Genomic DNA, 25,096 nt, shown 5'->3' on the forward strand with positions numbered 1-25,096 from the left:
TGTATTTCGTTTTGAAAAGTTTAACAGAATCTTTTGCTGAAAAACCTTTGATGCAGACATCATTTACTTCAACAACCCAGAAAGAAAACAAGCTTACTGGAAATATATTTGATCCAAAGTTTTAAAATATAGATTATTTATATTACACTGATAATTCAGGAATTTAAGAAGGTGACCTGTAAAGAAGCTTTTGCAGAGAAACCTCCAGAATGTACTACTAAGTTTACTAATGTTGGAGATGTGCTTATACTGCAGTTTTTGCTTCTCCTTTAAAGCTAGTAAGTGTTAGATTTAAAAACACTGCCTCCCTGGGGTGTTCAGCAATCTAAATGGCAGAATTCCTGTTGTGTTTCACAGTGTGGCGTAACAGTTAAAACCTGTTAATAAACCATTTAAACAGAATGACCACTTCACATTTCTCCCAGCAAAGGCATAGTACCCTGAGGAAATAGAAAGTTTTTCCTTTTTTGTCCTCTCCTTCTTTTAAAGGACTTTCATTGTTTCAGTTAACTGTTACAAATACTCTTACAACACAATCGTCATTTCTTCTGCTTTTCCTTATTTAAGCAAATGGGAATGAATGCCCTGAAACACCCATGTCCGATTCTCCTAGCATCCATTTTCATGTTTTTAGACAACAGTCATCTAAAAGCTATGTAAAAGAGACCAGTCCTCTGCATTATTTCCTAGCATAGAATAGAGACGTAGATAAGTGTCAGTAATAGGAATAGGTTCAGACATTACTGGTGTGTCACGATGTTTCAGACTTTGAATCATTTCTTGATATGAATTCTGCAACACACATATGCTTTCATCTTTGCTCGAATAATTTCCTAGCATTTTGTATACAAAGGTCTGAGAATATGTACCCGTAACACATAGAAAACAAACAACACTCACTTTGTAGAGGCACAGAACACAAAAAGCCTTAGCTGCACAAGTGTATATATGCACCCAAACTAAAAACATTTTCTGCGCTTTCAATACAAGTGAAAGCAAATTAAAATGGGCAAACAACTTGCACCAAACTGCTGCTTGCAATATATGGGCCTTTCTGTCGCAGGCTTATGAAGCTGAAATTATTCCGACATGCAAAAAGCACTGTTAATTTTGATCATGAAGAAATTAAAAGCATTGTAAACATGCTAGAAACTATAATTATTTAAAAATGGATGCAAGAAGAGCTAGGTCTGTATTCTGAAAGTTGAGCATCATGCTAGGGATGTTTTTTCCTAGGAACAAAGCACGTCCAACATGCTACTTAAGAGAAGCATTTGGCTCAAAAAACACAGAGCAAAGCCAAAAAATATACCAAACTCAATGTATCTGCGCTATATAGATATACTGCCCTCTCAACCCACTAACATTCATGCCTCTTTCCATCTCTGTCAGCACTGTTAGTCCACCTTCAGCATGCATAAGAGTTGATGAGGAACTGTCCCTCCTACTCTACCTAATTTTGCTCAGCTGATTCCTTGCCCTGGACAATGGCTGCAGTGCGATGAACTCGTCACTTAAAGCAACTCTGTTGGAGTACATCTACAATTGGACAGAGAAGGGATGGAACATACATGTCAGTCAGTAGCAGTAGTAATTTTCTAAGAAAAAGACACAGGACAAGACATTGTTATTTAAGTGGAATACACATTATATACAGAAACACACACCTGGTAGCTTTAGGACAACTCCCGAAACCATCGCAGCCAGATATTTTTGGGAAGATCACACTTAAGTGCACCTTAGCTTTCATTCTAAGCCTACAAACTTACATGACTATACTTTACCTGGAATCCTTATTCAGTATTACCTTCTCTCCTTAATAGTGCTGTGATTTACATTTACCCCAAGATTTACATTTTGATTCAGACTGTCCTTACTGTCCACTTCCTCCTACTTGCTATAGTCAGAAAAGAACAGAACTGTAGTCAGAAGTTACCCAGAATGGGGTAACAGACCAAAGGGCAACAGATCAAAGCCAAACATAATATGATGGGTTATCTTTAAGGTTATTAAAAAAAAAAAAAAAGAAAAAAAAGGAACACATTTAAAACAAACAAACAAATCAGCAATAAAAAAAACATCCCCACCCCACACATCCCCAGTAAAAACCAAAACAAAGGCCACACAACCAAACTGAGCCCACTGGGAAAAGGCAGAACTCATGAATCCCATCCTGCTATAGAATTCAACTCACACTAAGCCTATGAGAGACACCGATTTTTTTCTTAAAATCACTGTGACACAGAACAATAACTGCATTTAACTGAATTTATCAAATGTTTCTGCCTTAGTCTACTTAAGTTTCTTTATGTCATGGTCAAAATAACTTCAGTGGAAACAAACTGAACCTGCAATTTTTTTTTAGAATAGACCCAGAAGGTAAGAGAACGCAGTAATAAGAACATGGATAAGGTTAGGGGGAAAAAAATTGAGGAAGTTTTGCTTTTTTAATGGAATGACTTCAGGGACATGAGAAACTTCAAAAACTGTAACGATACACTGCCAAATGGAAACAGCTGATGCACAGGAAGGAAACAGCAAGTGTTCAGTTAGTTGCTATAAGTTCTGTTTGTTTGTTTGGGGAGATGACACAAGGGATAAAATACGTAATTACCCATGTTCTCCTAAATCAAGCATGCAACAAAGAGTCTTACCAGGTCTACCTGAGCAGTTCTCAAAAAAAATGGTGGTTATTTACCTCAGATTTGAGCTATTAAATTCCTTGAGTGGAAAAAGCAGCTAGTATTCTAGTTCTGAAAAGGGACTAATGGGATATTTGGCTAGCTACAGGATCAGCATGAGAATGTCTCAGGTGGATGTTTCTAAACACAAATTAGCAGGGCACTGTAATTTAATAAAATCAACACACACAAAGTAATGTAAAGGTTTGATGCTAAAGTTAACAGCACTGATGTAATGCAGTGATAAGTTCTCCATGATACACAGCTCAATGTAACTCATATTAAAGGAAATAGGATGCCACAAAGATCAATATGGCACACATTAAACAGCATAAAACCTAAAAACAGATTCCAGAACAGAACAGGATGCTTTTTTGTAAGATTCCTATGCTATCTGACCTCTCAGTGATGACATGGAAGAAAAGAGCAAAAAAGATGCCAAAGAGAACAGCTTATCATATATCATATATTTAGTAAGCTGAATATAGCTGAGGGACTCATCATTTCCATACTTGGCACTGACATATGTAGAGGTGGAAAGTAAATTGTTTTTTTTTCTCCCCTCAAAAAGATTCAAGTTCAATCTATACCAGAGAGCAAGTTACCTTGATCACAAACATAAGGGTGAATAAAACAAAAAGAAAATTAACTGAAGAATTTCCAGATTATCAGAAAATGCATACAAAAAGAAGGTGCTGAAAAATAAAAACAGAGAGATTAACTATGAGAACAACTACGGGTTAAGATGACTTCTTAACTGTACTGCCACTAAACAGAAGAAAACACTGAAATATGGATGAGAATTCTACCTAAAAGAGAGCCTAACTTTAACAGGAATGATTCTGGGGAGCTTTTATGGCCTGTGTTGGTAAGAGGAAGATTCTGTGATCACAGACTCTCTTCAGACCTCATCGATGAATTTATGAAAATGCCACATTGGTAATTATCTCTAATTACAAAATCAGCAATCAAATTACGTGTTATGTATGGTATGATATGATGAGAAATACTAACTAAAACAAGTTCTACTAAGGTAATATTTAAAATTACTCTTTCCATCAATATCTTAAAAACTAATCAATATCAATTACATTTGAAGAGAACTTCTAGTACGTTTACAAAAATAAGTTTAGTTATCTTTAAAGCTGGGCAAGAAAGTTCCTAATGCTCCTACATAGTTGCAAATCAACATGTAGAAGGCTAAGTGACCCCTCTCTAAGTGTTTACTATTGTTAATGTATCGATTACTTAAGCTATAACTCATAACTCATTCCCATAAAACTCTGTCCTTATTTCAGTAATTCTAAATTAAAATTTATCTTCTGAAACGGGAACACTCACCTGTACATTAAAGATGACAGCAATGTAAGGGGATACTAAAATATCACAGGAAGGCAACGAGTGTACAACACAGATTTTAACATGCGTTCTTTAACATACTGATCAAGTTGGATATAAAAGCATAATGTTACCTGAGCTTTTTCAGTACTTGTTGGTTGTAGATGCCTGTACAGCACTTTCTTCACAACATCAAGAAACAGACAAGCAACTACTATGAGTATTATGGCAAACCAAGCAGAACCACTTGACAACAGTTGAACAAATACAAAGTACATATCCTGGGTATGTAAAAATGGCCTGAGAAGTTAAAAGAAGTGGATATTACTAAAAGGAACTTCCAGAAACCAAAGTACAGAACAGACAGACAAGCAGTAAATCTCTAGGATACAAATTAAAACTGTATACTGCCCAAGGAGATTAGCAATTTCTTGGACTTGATCTGCAAAAGAACACTGGTATAGGAGGGAATAGAACTTTGTAGGAAAGTGACCACCAAGACCCCAAAATTCAAGTATAATAAAAATATATTACTTCACTGATTCAAACATCAGCGCCCTCATTTTTGTTGCAAGCATTGAGCTGTTACACAGAACCTTTAGGAATTCTATGTGCTTTTTACAAATAAAAATGCCTTAATAATCACAAGCTGTCAGAGACAATTCCCATCCCTAAGCACGATAGCTTAAGCAGCATGGCTGCCATTTCTAAAAGAATCACCAAAAGTAATTGGCCTCTGTAGGTTTAGGAATTTGTTTTTCAACGCCTACTGCAAAATTCAGAGCAACACAATACAACATAATACTTTAGTGTTTCATGACTTCACTTATCACATGTGCTGTAGTTTAGAGGGGAAAAAGAAAATCACTCACCAGATAATTCCCCCATAAAACAAGGAGAATATGAAATAAAACACAATGGAACCCCAAGTAACAAAATGGTTTATCCATGTCCAGAAGTGAGTTTCTAGCGCCATCTGAAAGAATGAGAACTTCAATTAATTTCCACCTTACAGAAAATGACAAATGCTGGTCTGAACTCATTTGAATGTGCTACGAACTGTACTTGTGTTATAACAAGAGAAGGGAGTACAGCAACATACCTTCATCGTAACGGTTATAACCATAACGGTGAAGACTAAAGTACCAAATGTCCAGTTTCCAAACATCTAAGAAAACAGCAAGGTAAAAAGTCAAGGAAAAAAGATGAGCTAACAGCATCAATGGTAAGTTAGATTTTTCTCAAATCAGCTATAGTTATGTAACAAAACCATGGACAAAAGCTTGTGATTTTACTACGTACGAAAAACTAAGGATGCAACACAGATTACTATGAAAAATTAGCTTATGATAAGAGCAAAATTAACAATCTACATCATCTTCCTTCCTGGTTCAAAACAGATCACCACAAAACCCACATGAATGATGAAGTAAAACCAAAGCAGTTACATGAAATGGTAGGATAAAGATACCAAATTGATTGATTTAATGTAAGCATCTGAACAGAAACAAATACTGGGTAGAAGGTATTCGCTTCAACGTTAAGTGCAAAACACTTAGGATTAAAATAAACATTTTCATACAGTTTTCAACATGCAGCATCACCTGAAAGTCCACATTTTTCCCAAGCACATTTGTACAATTCAAAAATAATGGTGCCACTCTATTTTTTCAAAGAAAATCATAAAGACACTTTGTTTCAAGGCTAATGAACACAAAATTCTAAGACCTTGTCACTTCTGTATTCTGCTGCCCACATACATTAAACCATCAAAACTCTGAACAAGTTCTACAACAACAAAATCTCAGCTCTGACACCAAGCAGGGGATGTGGAGTTTGTCATCCATCTACCCACATGCTGCTCAGATGCACACTGCCATTCTACACAGGTCGAGCTACTATCCTTTTGCAAGCAGTCTTGGTGCTGAATCCACAGTCTGCTTTTCCGTAGTTACTTTTATCACTGATATACTGGAAATGGACAAACTCTCAATCTCAGTATTGGTAAATACCAGCAGCAACTTAAGCAAGCAAGGACACAGGGACCACATGCAGACAGGCAATCAAAATCATCCCAGATTTGATTGGTCGGTACAGCACAGGGTCATGAAACAAGGATTGGCACGGTTGTAGTCCTTGTTACAGAGCTCTGACAAATACACATCTATATCCCAACAATCTAATCACAGATCTTACAACTGCTTTTGCCAACTTTATACACAGGAAAAAGTTAAGTCAAACCTTGGTGTGCAAATATGTAAATATGTGTAAATAAGTAAATATGAAGCATTTAACAGCATGCTTGCTACTAATTGTTGCAACGATAATCTTGAAATAAAATTAGACTACTGTATCTGAATGACCTGTGAAAGAAAGTGTCTTTGCTGACACTGCTCTAAAAAGGTCACAGAGTTAGAATGCAAACTGCGAACAGATTCTTGCCACCATTTTATTTTTGAACACTTTTACACTGTGGATGCTGCATCCTTTAATCCTGTGAAGTAACAGATACAATATTTTGTATCTCCTCCTCTTCTGAACTCTTACCATTTGCCTGTTAGGTTTCAGTATCTGACGACATGCACAGCATGGAAAAGGGGGGAGAAAAAAAACTAAAAGATCAAATTGTTGCAAAATGTGCTGATGAAAGTCTAACAAATGACCACCATTAGCAAATTATGTAAATCTCTCCAATTGTGCTTGGCTCCAAATTGGGAATTCAGAATAAAAAATGAGGCTACCGCTGGCTTACTGCCTTGCACTGACTCTGTAGTTTATCACACATGTGAAGTGATGATTTCTTGAAGAAAGCACTTCAGCAGCATGCAGGATTCTCTCACCCTTAACTGCCTCTGATTTTAGTCACTCAGTTTCTGACCACTGTCTGTTCATTATCAGATGGAAATTATTTTTCCTGCTAAACTTTCTAGGCTCAGCCCTATGACCAAAGCAAAGACAGCAAAATAATTTTTTCAAACCAAGTGCCATAACTTGCAGTTCTACCAATGCCTACATATGAATGAACACACAACTCATTTCAGTAGTAAGAATAGTGTAAGGAGGGAAACAAACGTTTTTTTGGATTGCTACTCCTAACAGTATTTCAAAGCCAGAATCTGATTGTTCTAGCCTGGGCTAATGAAATGGAGAAAGGAAGCAGCAGATTTACAATGGTTTCATTTAAAGGCTTACTGGGTTTCGTTTTGTTTGCTTTTGATTAGTTGTTCGGTTTTTTAACATGACTTTTCCTCTCCACTTTCATATCATTAAAAAAAAAAAAAGGGGATAAATTTTAGAATTTGGTTTCAATACATTAGTTCTGGTCTTTATTTATTCAACTAAAAAACATAATTGAATAGCAACTTACAACATATACATGTATATATACTTTAAATCCATTTAAACCATGCATTTTCAGGAGATTTAACACAGGCTGAAATCTGCAAATGGACAAGTTTTATAACAGAAAACCAAATATCGCCAAAAGATACAATGATGGAAAAATCTAATGACAATTTACCTGGCCATTTCCCAGCAATGAAGTGTCTTCTCCCATTAGAAGATACGAACCATAAAAGAAAACGAATGCATGCAAGAAGCCCAAGATGGTCCAGTAAAGAAATGGTTTATACCCAAGATGAGCATTTTTACTGATGTCTCTGTAAAATGAGCAAGTTTTGGATGTTAGACTGTCTGTATATAATCCATCAGCTATTTATACTACATGACTATTATTGCCTAGAATAAATGTAACGTTCAACTGCAACAAGGTATGTTTAATGAACACAGACTTACAAAAAAAAAAGTAAATCATGGGCAAAAAAGAACTCAGAGCTGCCTTTTCTTATGCAGAGATCACCAATGGCAATTGTGTTTTATGAGTCAAATCAAAATTAACACACACCAGAATCCTCCTCCACAGAGACAGAATTGCTAGAAGAAATACTCAGATCTCCTGATACTTGCCCACTGTTCTGTTTAGAAGAGCTTCAAGAAAAGAAGTAAACTAAGAGACACCTTTTTCACAAAAATAATGTACTTCTCCAACAAGCAGAATGCAGTACAACATGCTACCACTGGGAGGATACCTAATTCTACAGGAAATAGCTTCCCCTATCCAAAAAAACATTTGGATTCCTTAACCACTGCGGAGAAGGCTACCAATCACGTACCCAAGTCCCTCCCAGTCTTAACATAACTGACATAAAAATACGCTTCTCCTAAAACACTAGTTTTAATTAACATTTGGGATGAAAACTATGACCTAAGTAACTATCCTTCCTTGAGCATAGTTAGCAAAAATTGCATGAACTACAGATAGAAATACTGTAGGAATGCACAGTAGCAAGTTCAGACTTCTGCAGATGCCACTGTTCTGAATGATGTGCTGCTGCTGCAATGCATGTAGGATATACGTACCGATAGAGCACAGGTTTACTCTGCAATACATGCGGATGCACATGCTGTTCAAAAAGACTGTAGATGAGGACAGGCAAGGAAGTGAAACAAATATTATACAAAGTCAGGTATACACTGTCATAGAGGGTCTGAAAATGGAAATAAAGATTATTTTGAGATTTGAAGAAAAAAGTTGCTCACATTTACTAAAAGTCAAGAGCCACAACGTATCATTAATTCACGTGAATTTACTAATAGGAAAACAAGCTATATTTACAATCTAGTAACATCAAGCTCTCAAACAGTAAAAAATAAGCTGGGTATTTGTTGTTATTAGACCTGCGAATCTGAGAAGCTCCTTGCAATCAATCTTTTCCATGCAGAAATTAAATTTGTCAACAGCATGAGAAAACCATACAGAAGGACTTAAAACTTTAAAACCTTCTTACAGTACTCTCAAAGTAAGAATGGCTACAAGGAAGTAGCAATATGGTATATGGGAAATTTTTAGAATTAATAGCACCAAATATTTATGTTTACATTGAAGCAAAGAACTCTTTTCTACTCCTTCAGAAAACAGGTGAATAGAAGAGTTACATGCATCAGAAATTGCTATATATAATCATCTATATAATTATGTTTCAGTACAGGAAACAGACCCAGCAGTTGGTCAATCAAACTTGACAAATACAGGCAAAAGTAACACAAACTTCACTACTGATATATAATTTTTCTGAAAGAGAAGAAACAACAGCCATTTACTTTGACAGTCATATTAGCAACTGGACAAAAAGCTCCTACAGAGTCACATTTAAAAAAAACTGTACAAGTGAAATTTCTTCCATATGAGTTCCCAAGCATTGGCCATAATAAAACAGATATTAAAAACAATCAAACAGTAAATATACTTCTTCCCAAAGAGGAAAAGACTATTTCATTGTTTTCCTTCCAATTTCTTTAATTATTGTACACCTTTAACTAGCTATACAACATCCAATAGCATCCAATACTTACCTGTTGTGAAAACAAACAGAAGAACTGATATAAAAATTGTGGTGTAATAAAGCACACATTCTGAAAAACAAGAAGCAAGGCAAATAATTAATCCTCCAATACAGACCTTATAATCTCAAAAAAGAAATTGCTAACTTTTGCAAGCTAGTAAGAATATGGCAGGAAAACAATTATGTGCCTTGGTGGCTAACACAAGAATTCTAGACAAACAGTATCAATTCCTGAGACCAGGTGAGCTCATCAAGGTACTTAAAACCTATTTCTAGTGGAAGTATTAAGCAATTACTAATTTAATTAGTATTTAATCTAATTACTAAGTTAAAAACTCATGTTTGGTTGAAGAAACATAAATGACTGAAAACATGCATGAACAGAGGTACTACAACTGTACCCAAAAATGTTACATCTGAAACAAATTTATTGCTGGGAAACAGATACACATTTTTCTATAAACTTCACAAGCCCACACTCAGAAAACTTACCTTATAAAAAAAGTACTGTACAAGGGTTGCTATTCTAATATAGTAAAAGTGCCCGTGAACAAAAAGCAACTTGGAGAGGAATTTAAATCGTGCTATTGCATAGTCACTATTTCTTACAGCTTGTCTTCCTTCCTTGCCCATGATTCCTGTAATATTTGTGAAACAAAGAAGAGGTTAAACATTATCAAAATGATATATGTATTTAAAACATCAACAACTTACATCTACATACACCTAATCGACACCTAACATATATCTAAAGCCATCGTTACACGTTCTTTTACATTTCAACATTAAGACTTCAATAAGCATAAAAACAAAAGCATTATTCATGACACAGCTGAGGGAAAATGCTTGCTTAATGCTGAACCAATATAAAGAGAAGGAAGAAAAAACTATTTACATAAGCTACACTTAAGAAGAGATTTATGAGAAGACATAGAAGTAAGAATATACAAGCAAAACCAAGACAGAATTTGCAATAGGTATTAATTCAGTTATTCGTGTTTCTTCATATCGAGTTACACAACATGGCAGAAAAGTTTAAAGAAGGCCCAAAGCAGATTATAGAAAACAATGTTAATGGAGAATTCAGCTGAAAAAGATCAATAACAACTTCCCCAGAGATGCAATGAAAGCCTTTACCTCAAAGACAACCCAGACACAAATAGTATTAATGCAATGATACAGACATGGTGAAAATGGCGGAAGCATTGAGCAAAGAAAGATCTGAATGCAAAGTTTACACAGAAACTTAGGAATTGGCAATGACTGTATGAATAGATATCCAATTCCAATAACTAAAGCAGAGAACTTCTGAGATTCGGGTTAAAGAAAATCTCTGTTCTTAAGACAGTATTTAGCATGACCTCTGAATATCTATAGACTTCACAATAAACCTAAGACTTCAAACAATCTGGAATTTCAAATTTCACCAAACTTCTGCTGCAACAGGTGACTCAAGTTCATGTTCAATTCTTCACAGATGCAGAAGTGTTAGAAGTTTATCTGTTCATAAACACTATGCACCATCAAATATTCTACTAAAATTTACACCTCATTTGCCTTAATCTCTTTAAACAGAAGTAATTTACCTATGCCAACATGTGCTTCTTGTATCATGCTCACATCATTAGCACCATCACCAATTGCTAATGTTATAGGTTTTTCTGGAGATGTTTTTAACAGTCTCACTACCTGGAAAAAAAAAAAAAGGCAGTAACCTTTAGAACCATACAGTCTTTCTACAAACTGTGCTGCTAACCAGTGCACATCTTTGATAGTTACCTACCTGTATGTGTAATTACTTCATTTTACAAATGGACACACATGGGTAAAAAACATCTTTGGCTAATTCATTTCTCCTTTAGAAAAGCTGCTCGCTTTTGGCTGCAAGCCTTACTTAAGTATTGCACCTGGCTTTAGCTTATTTTAGCATAATGCACTCCCTCCACATTTCTTTCACAGCTTCCTCATAGAATTGAGCCAGAAGGGACCTTTAAAGGTCACCTAGTCCAATTCTCCTGTAATGAACAGGGACACCTACAGCTGTATCAGGCTGCTCAGAGCACGGTGCACCCTGACACTGAATGTCTGCAAGGATGGGGCTTCTACCATCAATCTGGGCAACCTGTTCCAATGCCCCAACAACCTTACTATAAAAAACCTCTTCCTTAAACCCAATCTAAATCTCTCCTCTTTTCATTTAAAACCATTTCCCCTTGCCCTGTCGCAACAGACCCTGCTAAGGAGTCTGCCCCTTCCTTCTTATAGTCTCCCTTCAGATACCGAAAGGCCACTATCAGGTCTCTCTGGAGCCTGCTGCTTTAACTTTCAAATCAAGCTAAAAGTTAGAATGGATAACTTAGGGAGTAATCCAGGATTTAAAGCCCTTCGTCAGACCTGGTTAGATTCTTCTAATTTTCAATATTGTAAGTAGTAAAGGCCACAAAGGAAACTGACAGATTTAAAAGTTTAATTATCTTTGTTTTACTTCCCTGAGCAGATGAACTACCGATAGAAGGTTATAATTCTGCTCCCCATTATTCAACGCTGAATAAGAAGCAAGTAAGAGGGCCCAAACAATACATTAACCAGCAGAAGAAAGAAACTTGGTGCGAGGATGGAGAGAGTTTAATCAAGCCACATTCATTTAAGTTGAAAATTCCTTACACATCAAAAGAGATGCAACTCCATGGATTCAATTGCAAGAGGTCAGAATGCAAAGATTTTACTAAAGCAATAGAACACCTGGTAAACTCATGAGATGATGCCTGAGCACTTCTTTGAAACATACTTATCTATGAAAACTACTATATTTTCCTCCCAGAAAGGAGAGATTTAGATTAGATGTCAGGGGAAGTTTCTAACAGAGAGAGTGTGAGGTGCTGGAACAGGCTGCCCAGTGAGGTTGTGGACGCCCTGTCTCTGGAGTGTTCAAGGCCATGCTGAGTGGGGCCTTAGGAAACAAGATCTAGCACTTGATCTAGCGGTCAGCAACCCTGCCCATGGCAGAGGCCTGGAACTAAGTGATCTGAAGTCCCTTACAACCCCAGACATTCTATGCTTTTATGATTTTATGTTTCAAAGGGCATCAGAGCCATAAAAAAATATAAAAATATAAACGAGAGTAGTGAGACTATGGGCCATATATTGACAAGCAGTAAAATTAAAGAAAAAGATTAAGTAAATACAAATCTGCATTCCATCTTAACCTTGGAATAAGTTTCACAAAGTATGTCTAAGGCAAAAGACCAAATACAAAGCCAGAACAAACTGTCACAAACTTCTTACCTCACTTAGCCTTCCCATTTTGAATGGTATAATGAAATAGGCAACGCAAAACAATGTATGCTATGAAGATAATTACCGCCTTATAAAACACAAGAGAGGCTTACTAAAGTTTAGCTTTTTTATTCCATCCCACTGTGGCAGTGCTTTGACTCCCTTCCCGCCTAATTCTGAATTTTCACAGATACATGAACAAACTTCTGAGCAAACTATTCCAACTGAGTTGAAAAGAGTCAAAAGTCATGTGAAAGGCAAGACAACCAGAAACAAACCATCTCCAAAAATGCCTATCTCTAAGACAGCAGGATAAAAGTACTTACAAGACAATGCTGACTATATCCATACTTACCTTTGCTTTCTGAAGCGGTGCCATACGACAACACAACACTGCAGAACAGTTTTTACAAACTTCCATGAACAGTTTTTCATGTTCCCTGAGTGCAAGAGAGAGGCTGGTCCCATCCACTACCAGTCCATGCTGGATAACATGGTCTTCTTTTATTCTATCAAGAGACAAAAATGTTAATTTTGTATTGATGTGAAGGAAAACTTTGTATTTTGTTACAAATTATGCAGTTGCCCATACAGTATGTAAAGAAGTTAACCTGTTAGACTGCTTTTTCAAGTTAAAGGGGAGGGAGAAAGGGGAAGGAAAAAAAAAAACCCAACATTTATTAGGCACATAAAATTATAACCATAAAATTTTAAAATGAAAAAAAAAAATCAAGGACATCACTGAGTTAATGACATCATGGATATTTTACCTCTTGGCTAGCTGCCTCAGTTGCTCTGCGCATGTACTGTCTGATTTGTGCTGTACAAGTTCAAGGATGTTCATAGTTCTATGAAAGTGTCCACATGATAAACTGACACTAACAGCCGTTTCATGCTTATCTCCAGTCAGAACCCACACTTTAATACCAGCCAATCTGAGTGCTTCTATAGTTTCTTGGACTTTCTCCTGCAGTCTAGAAACAAGAAAACCTTAGCTAACCAAACACTTTAGAGAAAAAAGAACACATTGTAACATCATGATGATTTAAGACTGCATTTCCAATTTCAAGTATTTTCAAGAACTACAGTCTAGTAATGACATTCAGTTATGAGCAAAAGATTTCATGAAGTTAAAGCTGAATTTCAATAATATTAACTATGGCAATTAAAAATTCCTAATAAGCACATCTCAATTTAAATTAAGCACTATCACTGCATTTAAGAAGCTTTCAAACAGTTTGTCACAAATACTAACTAATGCGGTGCATGAAAAGATCTGAAGTGCTCCATCTGAACATTCTAACAGATAATATACACTCTAACTTACAAACATCCTGCTTGCCTATTGCATGCTCTGCATATTAGCTACATATTTTTCACAAGGAATTAGCTATCAAGTTTAACATTTACTAAAATTTTTATATGAGGGATATGGTTTAGTGAGAACTATTGGTGATAGGTGGATAGCTGGATTGGATGATCTGCAGGTCTTTTCCAACCTTGGTGTTTCTGCGGTTCTGAGATTCTGTGATTCTATTCCAATTTTGTTTCATGTGCATTAAGTGTCTCCTAATAAAGCTTACTATGTGACTATTATATTGCCAAAATCAGTTTGTACAACATATGTTTTCAATGTTCTTTAACTCAAAAAAATGGTAAACTAAACAAAAATAGCACAGAACTTCTGGCAATGGCAGGACATCTTCTCATGGCATGCATCATAATACAGCTACAGATCTTCAACTTGCTGTGCTTCTGAAAATAGCTTGCAAAAAGTCAATTACATACTTGTCTTCTACTCCAGTAGCCCCAAGCAGTTCCAGATCCCTTTCTATGAAGTTGAATACATCTGCTAATTTTTCTTCCCGTTGCTGTAAGGCAGTCCTGGCCTCATGAAGGCGTTTGCCAATTTCTTGGTATTCCTCCGGTGTGAACCTTCTGTACGCCACGCACAAAGTTCGTAGTCCTTTCTATGAGAAAACAGAAGACTACTAATTCAGACTACACTAGATTCTGATCTAACAAGGCATCAACTGCAATTTGTTCAAGTCACAGAGTCTGTACCAGAAGAACCAGAAAAATCAGCTGGGCAGGATGACTACACTTACCAAAGCAAATTCATCAACGTGTATCCTTGTTTTGTCTATTTCTCCACTCTTACTACGAGGAAGAATGGAAGATTCTGCTCCTTTGGTGAATAAAAGCTTTTCCCCTAAAAAGGAAAACAGGACAGAAATTAAGAATATATTTATTACTTCAGAAGTTCTCAATTGTAACTTCTCATCACTTACCTGAGGGACTCTCTACAATGACACTCATTCGTCTGCGATTTGGATCAAACTCCAAAACATGAAGCAACTTGTACCTTTATTTTGTGTTTTAACAGAAGAGAACACAGTTTTAGAAATAAATTTCCAAATGCAATTGCTTACAACTGCAAATGCATACCTATCCCCAGAGCTAATCCCAAAGTGTCATTTTCATATTCAAACTTCACAATATTTAGTTGAACAACAATCACTGTTATCTGCATTTCTGCAATTAGTTGTTTTTCATTTGTATATATCTATGTACATGAAAGGTGTTATGACATGCTGCAGATAAACAGTAATTTTGGGAAACTTTAAAGATGTAACTGGATTATGCATGTGTGAGACTTGCCAGCACATCTGATTCTGGGAATTTCTAGAGCTGAAAGCACAAATCATGGAAACTGAATAAGCATCCTAATTCCCCTATCTATTGGTAACTCTACTAGAGTCTCACTTTTGAAGAACAGTCAAAAGATACAAACCATTACAATATACAATTACACAGTAACTCTCACACAAAGTTCTCGCATCTCAATTTGAACTCTTAAGGACTATGATGCAAGCTGTCTTGAATATGTTAAGCCATTCTTACAAGAATACAGGGTTTGTTTTTTTTTTTTTTTTTTAATGAAAATACCTTTCTGGTTTTCCAAGACTTTTTACTTCCATACTGTCCCCACTAGTTCCCATAAATACTACTCCAACCCTAAAAGCAGAAGAAAATAGATATTTATTCGATGCTGTGGAACTGTACATGTAATACCTACTGGATGCTAAATGGAAAAAAACAAAACAATATATACCCTTGTGTCCACTTCATACAGTTCTTCAAAAACAACATATTGCATTCACTGTCATTTCAAAAGGATTTTCCTAAACATTTCTAATTCTGTATCATAATATCCCTAGGCTTCTATGCATTATGTTTTTCAATGTTTTCATAATAAATTGATAGCAACAGGCCTCAGGTTTTAAAATTTCTCAGAGAAATATTTTAAGATTGTTCTTGATACAAATTGCTTGCTCTAAAGGGCAATTTCTGCAGCATGTAGATTTGGCTTAAACCTCACCGGCTTGCAGCTTCAACTAAAGCTTTCTCATCTGGTGAAGAAGCATAATACTCCAATGGTGATGCTATTCCATTGGCATGCCAGGGCCCATCGGCACCATCTGTTTGATCTGCACTGATCTGTACTGTATGACAAAGACAAACTGCTTTCAAGAAGAGTTCTTCCTCTTTCATCTGTAAAAAAGAACCATGATTTGTAACATTCAGATATCAACCCAGTTTTGTACATACTTTAAAGTCAAATTTCCATGTTAAATAGTCAAGATCATTTTATAAATATTTTTTGTTCAGTAATACTTAATAGCTTCGAACTACTTTGAAATCCAGAATTTTTAATTTAATGCTAATACCAGAAGAATTTCCTATCTCCAACACAAACACTACCTAAGATGCCTAATGGTGAGGGAAAAAAATAGGAATCTTACCAAAGTATGCCTATTTCCATCTGGAGAATCTTCAGAAAACCCCTCTGGAGTCAGTTTACCATTGACCTCCTGGTACTTTATGCCATTAATGGAGCACTCCCGAAACTGCATCTCATTTTCAGTTAATGTACCGGTTTTGTCTGTAAACACATACTCTACCTTTTGTAAAATAAAAAACAAAACAAAAAAACAAATGTGGAGTAACTCCTCAATTTAGTTCTCCCACTTCATTACCCACTTCTTTTGATCATGAAGTAATTCCAATTTTGGCAATAAAATCACATGTTTGAATCTTATTTTCAACTAATTAGATATCAAAGCACTACCAATAAAAAAGTCTGTCTGACTATTAAAAAAGAAGTAGAAATGAAGTTAAATAGAAATTCTACCTGTCCAAGTTCCTCATTGAGGTCTGAAGTATTTACTTGCGCTCTCTGATTTGTCTCTTCATGATAGAGGTCAAGATCCCAGCCAATGAAAAAAGATCCAAGAAACTTCTGCATCTCAACAGTTACATAAAGTGAAATGGGTATAATAAAATTGTAAAGTACCAGAAAAGCAAGGAAATCTGAAATAAATCTCAGAATCTATGAGAGAAAAGAAAAAATATAAAAATTAATGCAGTGATCAGGTCAAACATGGCTGACTGGTTTTGGGTTTGTTTTTTTTCCAAATATGTATGAAAAAAAGTATGCAAGAGCAAGAAGAGACCAAATTCCTTGCTTAAATGAAATGGAATAAATATATAGCCCATTTTCTTCTGATATAAAAGCATTCCAGAGGTTACTATAATTTATACAGCAGTTACTTCACATTAAGAAGAGGTAAAAACAATTTACTCCACTGATCACTTCAACAGTTGAAAGTGCTCTTAGTGGTTGCAGGTACTAAAAAGAAAAGTCACTCGACAATTTGAAAATTTGTGAATTTCTTTAGTACTCCTCGCAGTGACACCTGTAGATAAGGCTATTTTAGAATACTGAAAAGTTTGCGATAGCTGTATTGACAACCAGAACTAGTCACTTAAAGAAAACTTGGTATTGAGATATTTTTGCATTTGAACTACAAAGATAATTCACATTACATGTTTGAGGAAGCTGTCTGTTCTCATGGATACTGGTACACTTTTAACTGTCCTGGAAGAATCAAAGAAATTCTCCAAGTCCTTCTATTCTCCTCTCCAAACAATTATGTACTAACTTTTATTTTTGCTCTGCTTATGAAACAGAACAGTGCTTTCTAATTTGGAATTTGAACCTTTAAACACAAAAGGCAACTGGTGAGCAGAATCAATTCTCAACTCCATGGGAGACAAAAGGAGTGTTAAATGCCTAACACCATGTCATATGTGGAAACTGGATTTCTAACACTTCTGTGATATAAAAATGCTCTCTACTTCTTAGAATTGGCTCCAGTTAGCTACTAAACTGCTTTGGAATATGTCAGACTCAAACAGAAATCAGAGAGCAAACAGAAAAATACAGAATGATTACAAACAAAATTCAAAAGCAAACAAAATAAACTTTCCAAATCTGAACTGTCAATTTAAGGAACACTTCAAAGTGTCCCTCCAATCTCAGAGATTAAATTTTTCTATGCAAGGGCCACGCTACAAAGGACTAAAGCTCTTTCAAAAATACTAAGACAAGAGCACACGTACTTGCAAATGAATCATGTGGTAGCTACATCTACTTCCAAAGACACAATAAATACTGCACTGAACATCTCGTAGTTGAAGGTTCCTCAGATAAACTACTGGGTACTACTACATTACCTTACTGCTGTTCCTTTCATGTTCTGTTTTATCATTATACCAAGGTTCATCCCATTTTTCTTCAGCTTGCCAGGCATACTTTAAAATAGTACTCAAAATGGCTTCAAAGAGGAGGATTATTAGATAAATAATCAAAAAGGAATTCATAGACCTAGAACAAGGCCAAAAAAGATTCAATTTCAGTTTATTTCACTGAATCTGTTGACACACTATGTATATATGACCTGATCAGAAAAGTTAGTGGATGTTTTTTAATCTGTGTTTCACATGGACCCAAAGTTACTTATGTGACAAAAAAACAATAGGAAAGAAAAGAAATCCAACATCTGCTAATATGTACTCTACATACAGCCAATATGAAGATTAATTAAGGTGCAAGAATACATTCTCAGTTGTCTTGTGTTACACCTGTTGTCCAGAATTCTGAGGGCTGACAGCCTTCTTCTGGACATTGCCTTCTTTCCCAAATATCTAAGTGAGGCTGTGATGGCAGCAGTAACAATTACCCTGGAAATTCAAAGCTGAATCTTCCTCCTCAATTAGAAGAGCACTTCCTTGTCCCTCTAGTTATTTAACTCAAGGTATGTTATACAAAGGGGACTTCTCAAACATTGTTATGTCTTTCTATCCCTTTGATGACAATTTTTTCTTGTGTAGCCTAAGATTTGTTTCTACCTGACTACAGAAGAATAATCAATCTCACATTTCCAAAAGAATGTGATGACACACTCTCTGTTTTTGTTTTTTTTTTTGTAACAAGAAAGGCAACACATTGAAACTCTTTTCTTTTAAAATATTTCAATGAGTTCAACATATTAAATCTCTATTACAGGAACATTTATCACCTATTTATAACACAAATTTTTTTTAAAAAACTGAGCCTACAACTTGTGTTTGAAACAAGATTCACTGCAGAAGATATCTTTAAGGACATAGCCTATCCAAATACCCAAAACAAAACTATATTCCTGTTGTATCAGATACCAGCATTCAGGACAAAGATCTGCAAGCAATTAAGATTTTAGTTCATCCCATTTAAAAACATGATGCAGCCTTACAGTAATGTTGTAGAGACAGCAGAGGCTACAACTGCTATGAAAAATACTTCTGTAAGCACCTTGTTGAAGACTGCACTTCACCTACCATTAAGTGTTCTCTGCTCCTACAATAACTTCTGCTGCCTACGTCCTTTTTAATCTCGAGTATTACAAGTCTGTGTGTTACTTCAAGAAACAATAAAGGATAGAATAAGGAGCAGGAAGATAACACAGAAGGAAGGTAAACCAACTCTCGTCTCTTCCCTTGTCTACAACCTAACAGTGGGATCACAAGGGTACTTAAGTTAACGAGAAAAGACTAAACAATTCTAAAAGCAAGAAAGATATTAGAAAATAAACATACTTTTCTACTGCTGACCGTTTCTGAGATTTACTCTTGTAATTTAATGCCATCTTTGTCTCCATACCTGTATACACTGCAACACCTGAGAATTAAGAGGAGAAAGGATATTGCTTTCTGCATGTACGCAATTCGTGGCATTTTTCATTTTGTTTAAGAGACAGACCAAAAATCAAGAGGTGACTACTATTTTTGTATTTACTTCAGTACAACAGTGAGACAGTATTTTGTAATTATTTGCAATATTTCACTATAGTAAAACAGTAATACTGAAGTTATTTTAACACCTACTAACATACTGTTCATTATTATTACTTACTGCTCTTCAATACGCATTTTACGGAAATCAGAATCTCAAGAGAACGTCTTGAACAATGTAACAATAACATCAGTCATTTAACCATTAAAGTTACTCCTTTATCAAACCACTTGAAGTATTTTCATAAAGTGATGTTGAAACTCTCTATCCTTAGAGATTCTTTAGTGCAATATCATCACTTTCATCTATAATCGTATCCCCTCAGGTAACCACCAGGAAGATTATCACAATCTCTTCACTGCAAGTAGAATTAAACCATAGTTCAACGTGCTTTAAGAAGAGTCTACAAACCAAATATTTCTTTAGTGTTTTTTAATCTTGCTCCACGAAGTAAGAGACTTTCAGGCCCCAGAGGTCTAAAAAGAAATAGACATATCAGCATTTAAAACCGAGTTGTTCCATACTCTGTGGGGCTAATGACATCCAGTTTCCTACGCAAAGAGGTCAAATGTGTTCTGTAAATCCCCTCTCATCTCCAGGGCTCTCAGTTTCATCCTTTGGTCACCCCAAAATCCTCCCACCAGAGTCCCATAACTAGCGGCTGAGCTAAATGTTCCAAATGTCTGGTTCAGAGAGAGCTGCAAGTTAAGTGAAGAGCCAACATGCCAAAATCCTGTCAAATCCACAGTGCAACTGGAGTGTTATTTTAGCTTATCTGTTTTACCTTACTTCTACCCCTCTGTCAAACTGAAATTCTCTGCCAGGTTCAAAAGAGATTCATAATTGTAAAATAAAGATGGATGGACAATATAACCATGCAAATTCTGGTTCCTAAGGCAAAAAGATAAAATTTTACATGTGCTTTTTCCCTTCACATCTATTAGGTCAACATAATCCATTCATCTGATCAGCTAACTGCAAAATGTGCTTTCAAAATAAAGGCACAGTTATAGGCAAAGTTCGTACAAAGTTAATTTTGTATGCTTTATTCCAATGGCTGCATTGACTTAAATGGAAATCAAGATTGCTTTCATATTTGGTTCATGTAGAAGTTTTACTAGAAAAGTATAATATTTATAAACATTAAAGAGTGAAAGAATCATAGCACTAGCTTCTTTCTGTGACACACTTAGCATCATGACATAAGATCACACTTTGAAGAGAAGCATCTGACTCATGTTTTTTGTTGTTTGGCTGACTGCTCTTTTTTGTTAGCTTGTTTTTTTAGACTCAGCCACAACTACCCTCAATAGAAAATAATCTGTATGCTAAATATTCAATTTAAAATACCTCTCCCTGTTGTTTATTCAAGAGCAACTCTTTTTTGGTGATGGTCAGTTTAATTACCACTATGTTCTTAACATTAATCTGTCAAAATTTTACTTACCGTACTATTTCCTCCATCTGTTGGCTTATAGTTATTCTTCCAACAAATCTACAAAACAGGGTAAACAGGGTCATGTGTCAGATATATCTACATAAAATCTCAAAAGTGCAAAACGAAATAAAATAAACACTGAGCAATTCCACATCTACAAAAAGATCATTAACATTTCTCAAATACAAAATAATCAGTCTTAATTAACAATGCAAATAAATGAGAATAATAGGGCAAAGGCAAAACTAGCAATAATTTTCACAAGGAGTCCTATATTGAATTGAAATCTCCTGAAAGAATTATATCCAAGTTTCTTTCTTCAACTTGCCTGGACAAACTGTCCACTTAATTTTTAATAATTTGGGAAGAAGTTTACTGTTTGGAACAGAAAGGTACATAAATAAGTGTTATGATAAAAACTCAAAATGTAAATACACTGGAGTTTCTCATTTAGTATTGAAATACTCAAATTCAACTCATCACATATATAAATGCTTACGCTCATAATTAAATCCTGAGATACAAGCAGATGTTTGAAACTCCTTTAAAGCTAGCAAAATCCATCTCTCTCCTAATAGTGAACACGTCATTAATAAGTATTTTGAAACGAAGTCAAAATTAATTATACCTGTATAGATCTGCCTCTGGCTGCTGACATTCTATGACAGCTACAAGTTTGTCCAGGTTGGCAACAGACTGTAGCACTGCTGTTTCCGGGACTGCCACATGTGTCTGGAAAACACCATCCATTAACTTCCAGATAAACAAATCAGATGGCACTACATACTGGCTATATTCTACTTCATAACAGTAATCCAGACCTTAAGATTAGTTTCGCCATCCAAACTTGCAGTAGTAACATGGCATGAACCGTCTACTCGATCAGAAGATAAAAGCACCAGATCAACAGGAAAAGTCTCATCTTTGGCTACTCTGACAATGTCTCCCACCTAATGAAATGAAGATAAATGAGAAGTATACAAAAAAAAAAGTTTTAAAAAAGAAGATTTAAATTTAGAACTGCACTTGAATCATCATGAACATCACGAATCATCATGAAATAACGATTAATAATGAAACAAGATCTTCAGTTGTTGGGGTTTTTTTGGGTTTTTGTTTTTTTTTTTGTTTTTTGTTTTTTTTTGTTTGTTTGTTTGTTTTTGAAACAGTTTCACTCTGTCTTTAGGTACATACCCGAATGTTTTTAGATCTAGTTTTTACAAGGCCACCACTTCGAACAACATAAACTGGAGCACCGTTTACTTCATTGTCTGCTTTATGTCGTAGCCAGTCTTCATAACCCTGTGAAAACACACATTTATTTTCCAAACAGTAAACTTGTGAAGCATCACCTCTTTTAAGTAAACATGCTTCAAACTGCTTGCTGCACAGCCTTATGTGGAGTTACTTACTTCTCTCCAGCATCAACCACAGCTGTTACTCAAGAATCTGAGAAATCATTTACTTTACTCAAGTAGAAAAAGTGCTGAGGAAACGTAACTGTCCTGTGTTTTGATAAAACAAACTGACATTTTGTATGGATGGGATCAACAAGCACTCATTCAGTCTGAGATCTGTATGGATTAATATACTTCAAAACAGGGAACAGTCACTCCTAGTCTCTCTAATGGATTTTTGTTGTTGTTGTTCTTCTATTTTGTATTATATGCAGATGAATTTTTAATACATAAATAAAGCAATATTTCTTTACAAGACACTTGGCATCTCTTTAAGCATCCTTTATTCTGTGCACGTGTGCAAACATTCATGAGAGTAAGTCCAGGTGCACTTTTCCTCTCCTCCTTTCTTAAGAAATTAATACATTGCTTACTTAACCTAAAAGCATGATGACCAATAGCATGATCTTGGACCCTTGGATCTTAGTACTGTCTGGTAAATGCCAGAAGTGAGCACAAGAAATCTGTCTGTCTATGCAAGCAGTTCAGCTGTAATATATCTTTCTGAAAAAAAAAAAACAAAACAAAACCAGTGCTCACATATAAGAAGTTAAGCAAGTATTACTGAACAACTTTAATTTCTGCTTCTTGCACACTAAACTTAGTCAAATAAGCAAGAGATGAATGCATGCGTGCATTCAACTCCAATAACAAAAGCAGGCTCACAGGAAGAGTACGTAAGATGTCAGTTAGGAATTAGAAAAAAAGAGAGCTTACTCAGTATAAAAAAGACATTTTCTGGCAGCTGATTCATAAATTTACACTAATACACAGAATGAAGTGACTCATAAAATACCATAAAATATTATGCATTAAGAAGCAAATGATGATTCTTAAGAATCCTCAGAATTCATGAGCTTCTGGTAAAACCACAGAGGATCAAAAATGCTCCACCACCTCATACGTCCTGGCAAGACTTCCATGACTGACTTGCAGTAGTAGAGACATTTCCTAGAATGCTTCTATGCGTAAAATAACGTGAAAAAGAGTGAAAACCACTTCCATGGAAACTTGCAAACAGGAAAAGAGGGTCCCCTGAAACAGTATCATAATCCTAACTCTTCCTATTATGCTAGAGAAGTTGTATAAATGTCCTAACACAAAGGCTACTAACACAGATGCAGCTGAGAACTCTGAGCCTTGACTTACATTTGAAAGGAAATTATTTGATGAATTCCACATGCTCAAGCATAGTTTTGCAGTTTTACCTTCACGCAACCACAATGTCGCTAGCATAAATGAAAGCAGCAAGTACAAAACTACCTACGTTACTACCAAAAAAGGGAGAAATTTTACTTATTTTATATACTAAATGCTTAAAAATTATTAAAATGTCACAACAGAAGCCACATTGATATTGGGAAATTAGAATCCTGTAACTCTCTAAGACTCTTTTCTAGTTACTGTGAAAAACTTCAAGAGTCAGTACCTACAGATCCTTGTTAAAGGTGACTGACAGAAGAAAACAAGAACTCAAGGAAAATCAAGTAACCTTGGGGTGTTTGTCTCATAAATCTGAACAGCTGAGCAATATGGGCATTTGGCAGAGAACAGAAATTTACCTTCTTTAGAAAATACAGATTTCAGCGCTTTCTCCATCTGACACCTACTGCCTGCAACACAATGGTGACACCTCACACCAGGGAATTCTTAAGAGCCAACTTCCTATGGCCAGTGTAAACTCCCACAAAGTTTACCCACTGCAGCATTTTTGAAGAGTACCTTATCCTCACTTGAAAATGTTGAAAAAATACTACCAAAAGAAAGATGCAGGAGCACTGTTAAAGTTGCTTAATTGCATGAACAGAAAACATATAAAAAAAATCACTCTGATTATATTTTTAATTCCTGCTAACGAGAGCATCTGTGTACTTTAGTCAATAACAAATTTAAAGCAGGCCTGCAAACTGCACTGCATGGTTTTCATTCTCAGTTTACTTGTACATTTACCCAAATTCTGCAAAGCAGTTACTTCTCGTTCATATGGCAATCATGTAAACATCCATGTGTCCAATAAACTTCTTTGCTAAACACTTAAGAACTTACTAAAATGCACCAAGTTCCCTAAAGTTCCTTAGAAAATGTTATCTTTACAAAATAAAAATAAAAAAATAAAAAATAGGTTTTTCTGTTTTTCTTGACTTTGTTATTTTTGATTCCTCTGTGGACTGCGTAAGCATCTTCAGAGGCAGGAGGAGGAAAGTGTTCCAAACTAACAAGTTTGACAAAATGACACAGCATGAGTTGCATCATTTTGCAGTCTTTATGTCCTTCTTCTGACCTAGGTGCAATTGCACTTCTGATAAGAAAAGGTTCCATCTCCTTGG

The 25,096-nt window shown here is 35.5% G+C and overlaps 1 protein-coding gene across 13 annotated transcripts in view; it reads right to left on the reverse strand.

The window, feature by feature from the left end:
• Positions 1-25,096, reverse strand: part of ATP11B (ATPase phospholipid transporting 11B (putative)) — a 103,086-nt gene that overhangs the window by 16,304 nt on the left and 61,686 nt on the right. For 8 of the 13 annotated variants that reach the window (XR_014885380.1, XM_085232545.1, XM_085232544.1 and 5 more), the window contains exons 5-28: positions 22,507-22,614; positions 22,134-22,262; positions 21,941-22,044; positions 21,322-21,369; positions 20,286-20,350; positions 19,679-19,760; positions 18,278-18,428; positions 16,893-17,090; positions 16,504-16,662; positions 16,080-16,252; positions 15,647-15,715; positions 14,989-15,062; positions 14,806-14,909; positions 14,486-14,667; positions 13,468-13,671; positions 13,053-13,206; positions 11,008-11,110; positions 9,914-10,059; positions 9,432-9,491; positions 8,439-8,566; positions 7,540-7,678; positions 5,122-5,187; positions 4,892-4,995; positions 4,154-4,319 (exon numbers count right to left, since the gene is read on the reverse strand). Coding sequence is in view for 10 of the 13 variants with exons in the window: in XM_085232545.1 (XP_085088671.1) it covers positions 4,154-4,319; positions 4,892-4,995; positions 5,122-5,187; positions 7,540-7,678; positions 8,439-8,566; positions 9,432-9,491; positions 9,914-10,059; positions 11,008-11,110; positions 13,053-13,206; positions 13,468-13,671; positions 14,486-14,667; positions 14,806-14,909; positions 14,989-15,062; positions 15,647-15,715; positions 16,080-16,252; positions 16,504-16,662; positions 16,893-17,090; positions 18,278-18,428; positions 19,679-19,760; positions 20,286-20,350; positions 21,322-21,369; positions 21,941-22,044; positions 22,134-22,262; positions 22,507-22,614 (2,916 nt within the window). In the remaining 3 variants the exon portion in view is untranslated. Of the gene's footprint in view, positions 1-1,453; positions 1,540-4,153; positions 4,320-4,891; positions 4,996-5,121; positions 5,188-7,539; positions 7,679-8,438; positions 8,567-9,431; positions 9,492-9,913; positions 10,060-11,007; positions 11,111-13,052; positions 13,207-13,467; positions 13,672-14,485; positions 14,668-14,805; positions 14,910-14,988; positions 15,063-15,646; positions 15,716-16,079; positions 16,253-16,503; positions 16,663-16,892; positions 17,091-18,277; positions 18,429-19,678; positions 19,761-20,285; positions 20,351-21,321; positions 21,370-21,940; positions 22,045-22,133; positions 22,263-22,506; positions 22,615-25,096 lie in introns of all 13 variants that reach the window. The other 5 variants (XR_014885382.1, XR_014885381.1, XM_085232539.1 and 2 more) reach the window with 1 other exon arrangement.

This window comes from Meleagris gallopavo, chromosome 11 (genome assembly GCF_905368555.1).
Source record: "Meleagris gallopavo chromosome 11, MGAL_WU_HG_1.1, whole genome shotgun sequence".
Taxonomy (NCBI): Eukaryota; Metazoa; Chordata; class Aves; order Galliformes; family Phasianidae; genus Meleagris; species Meleagris gallopavo.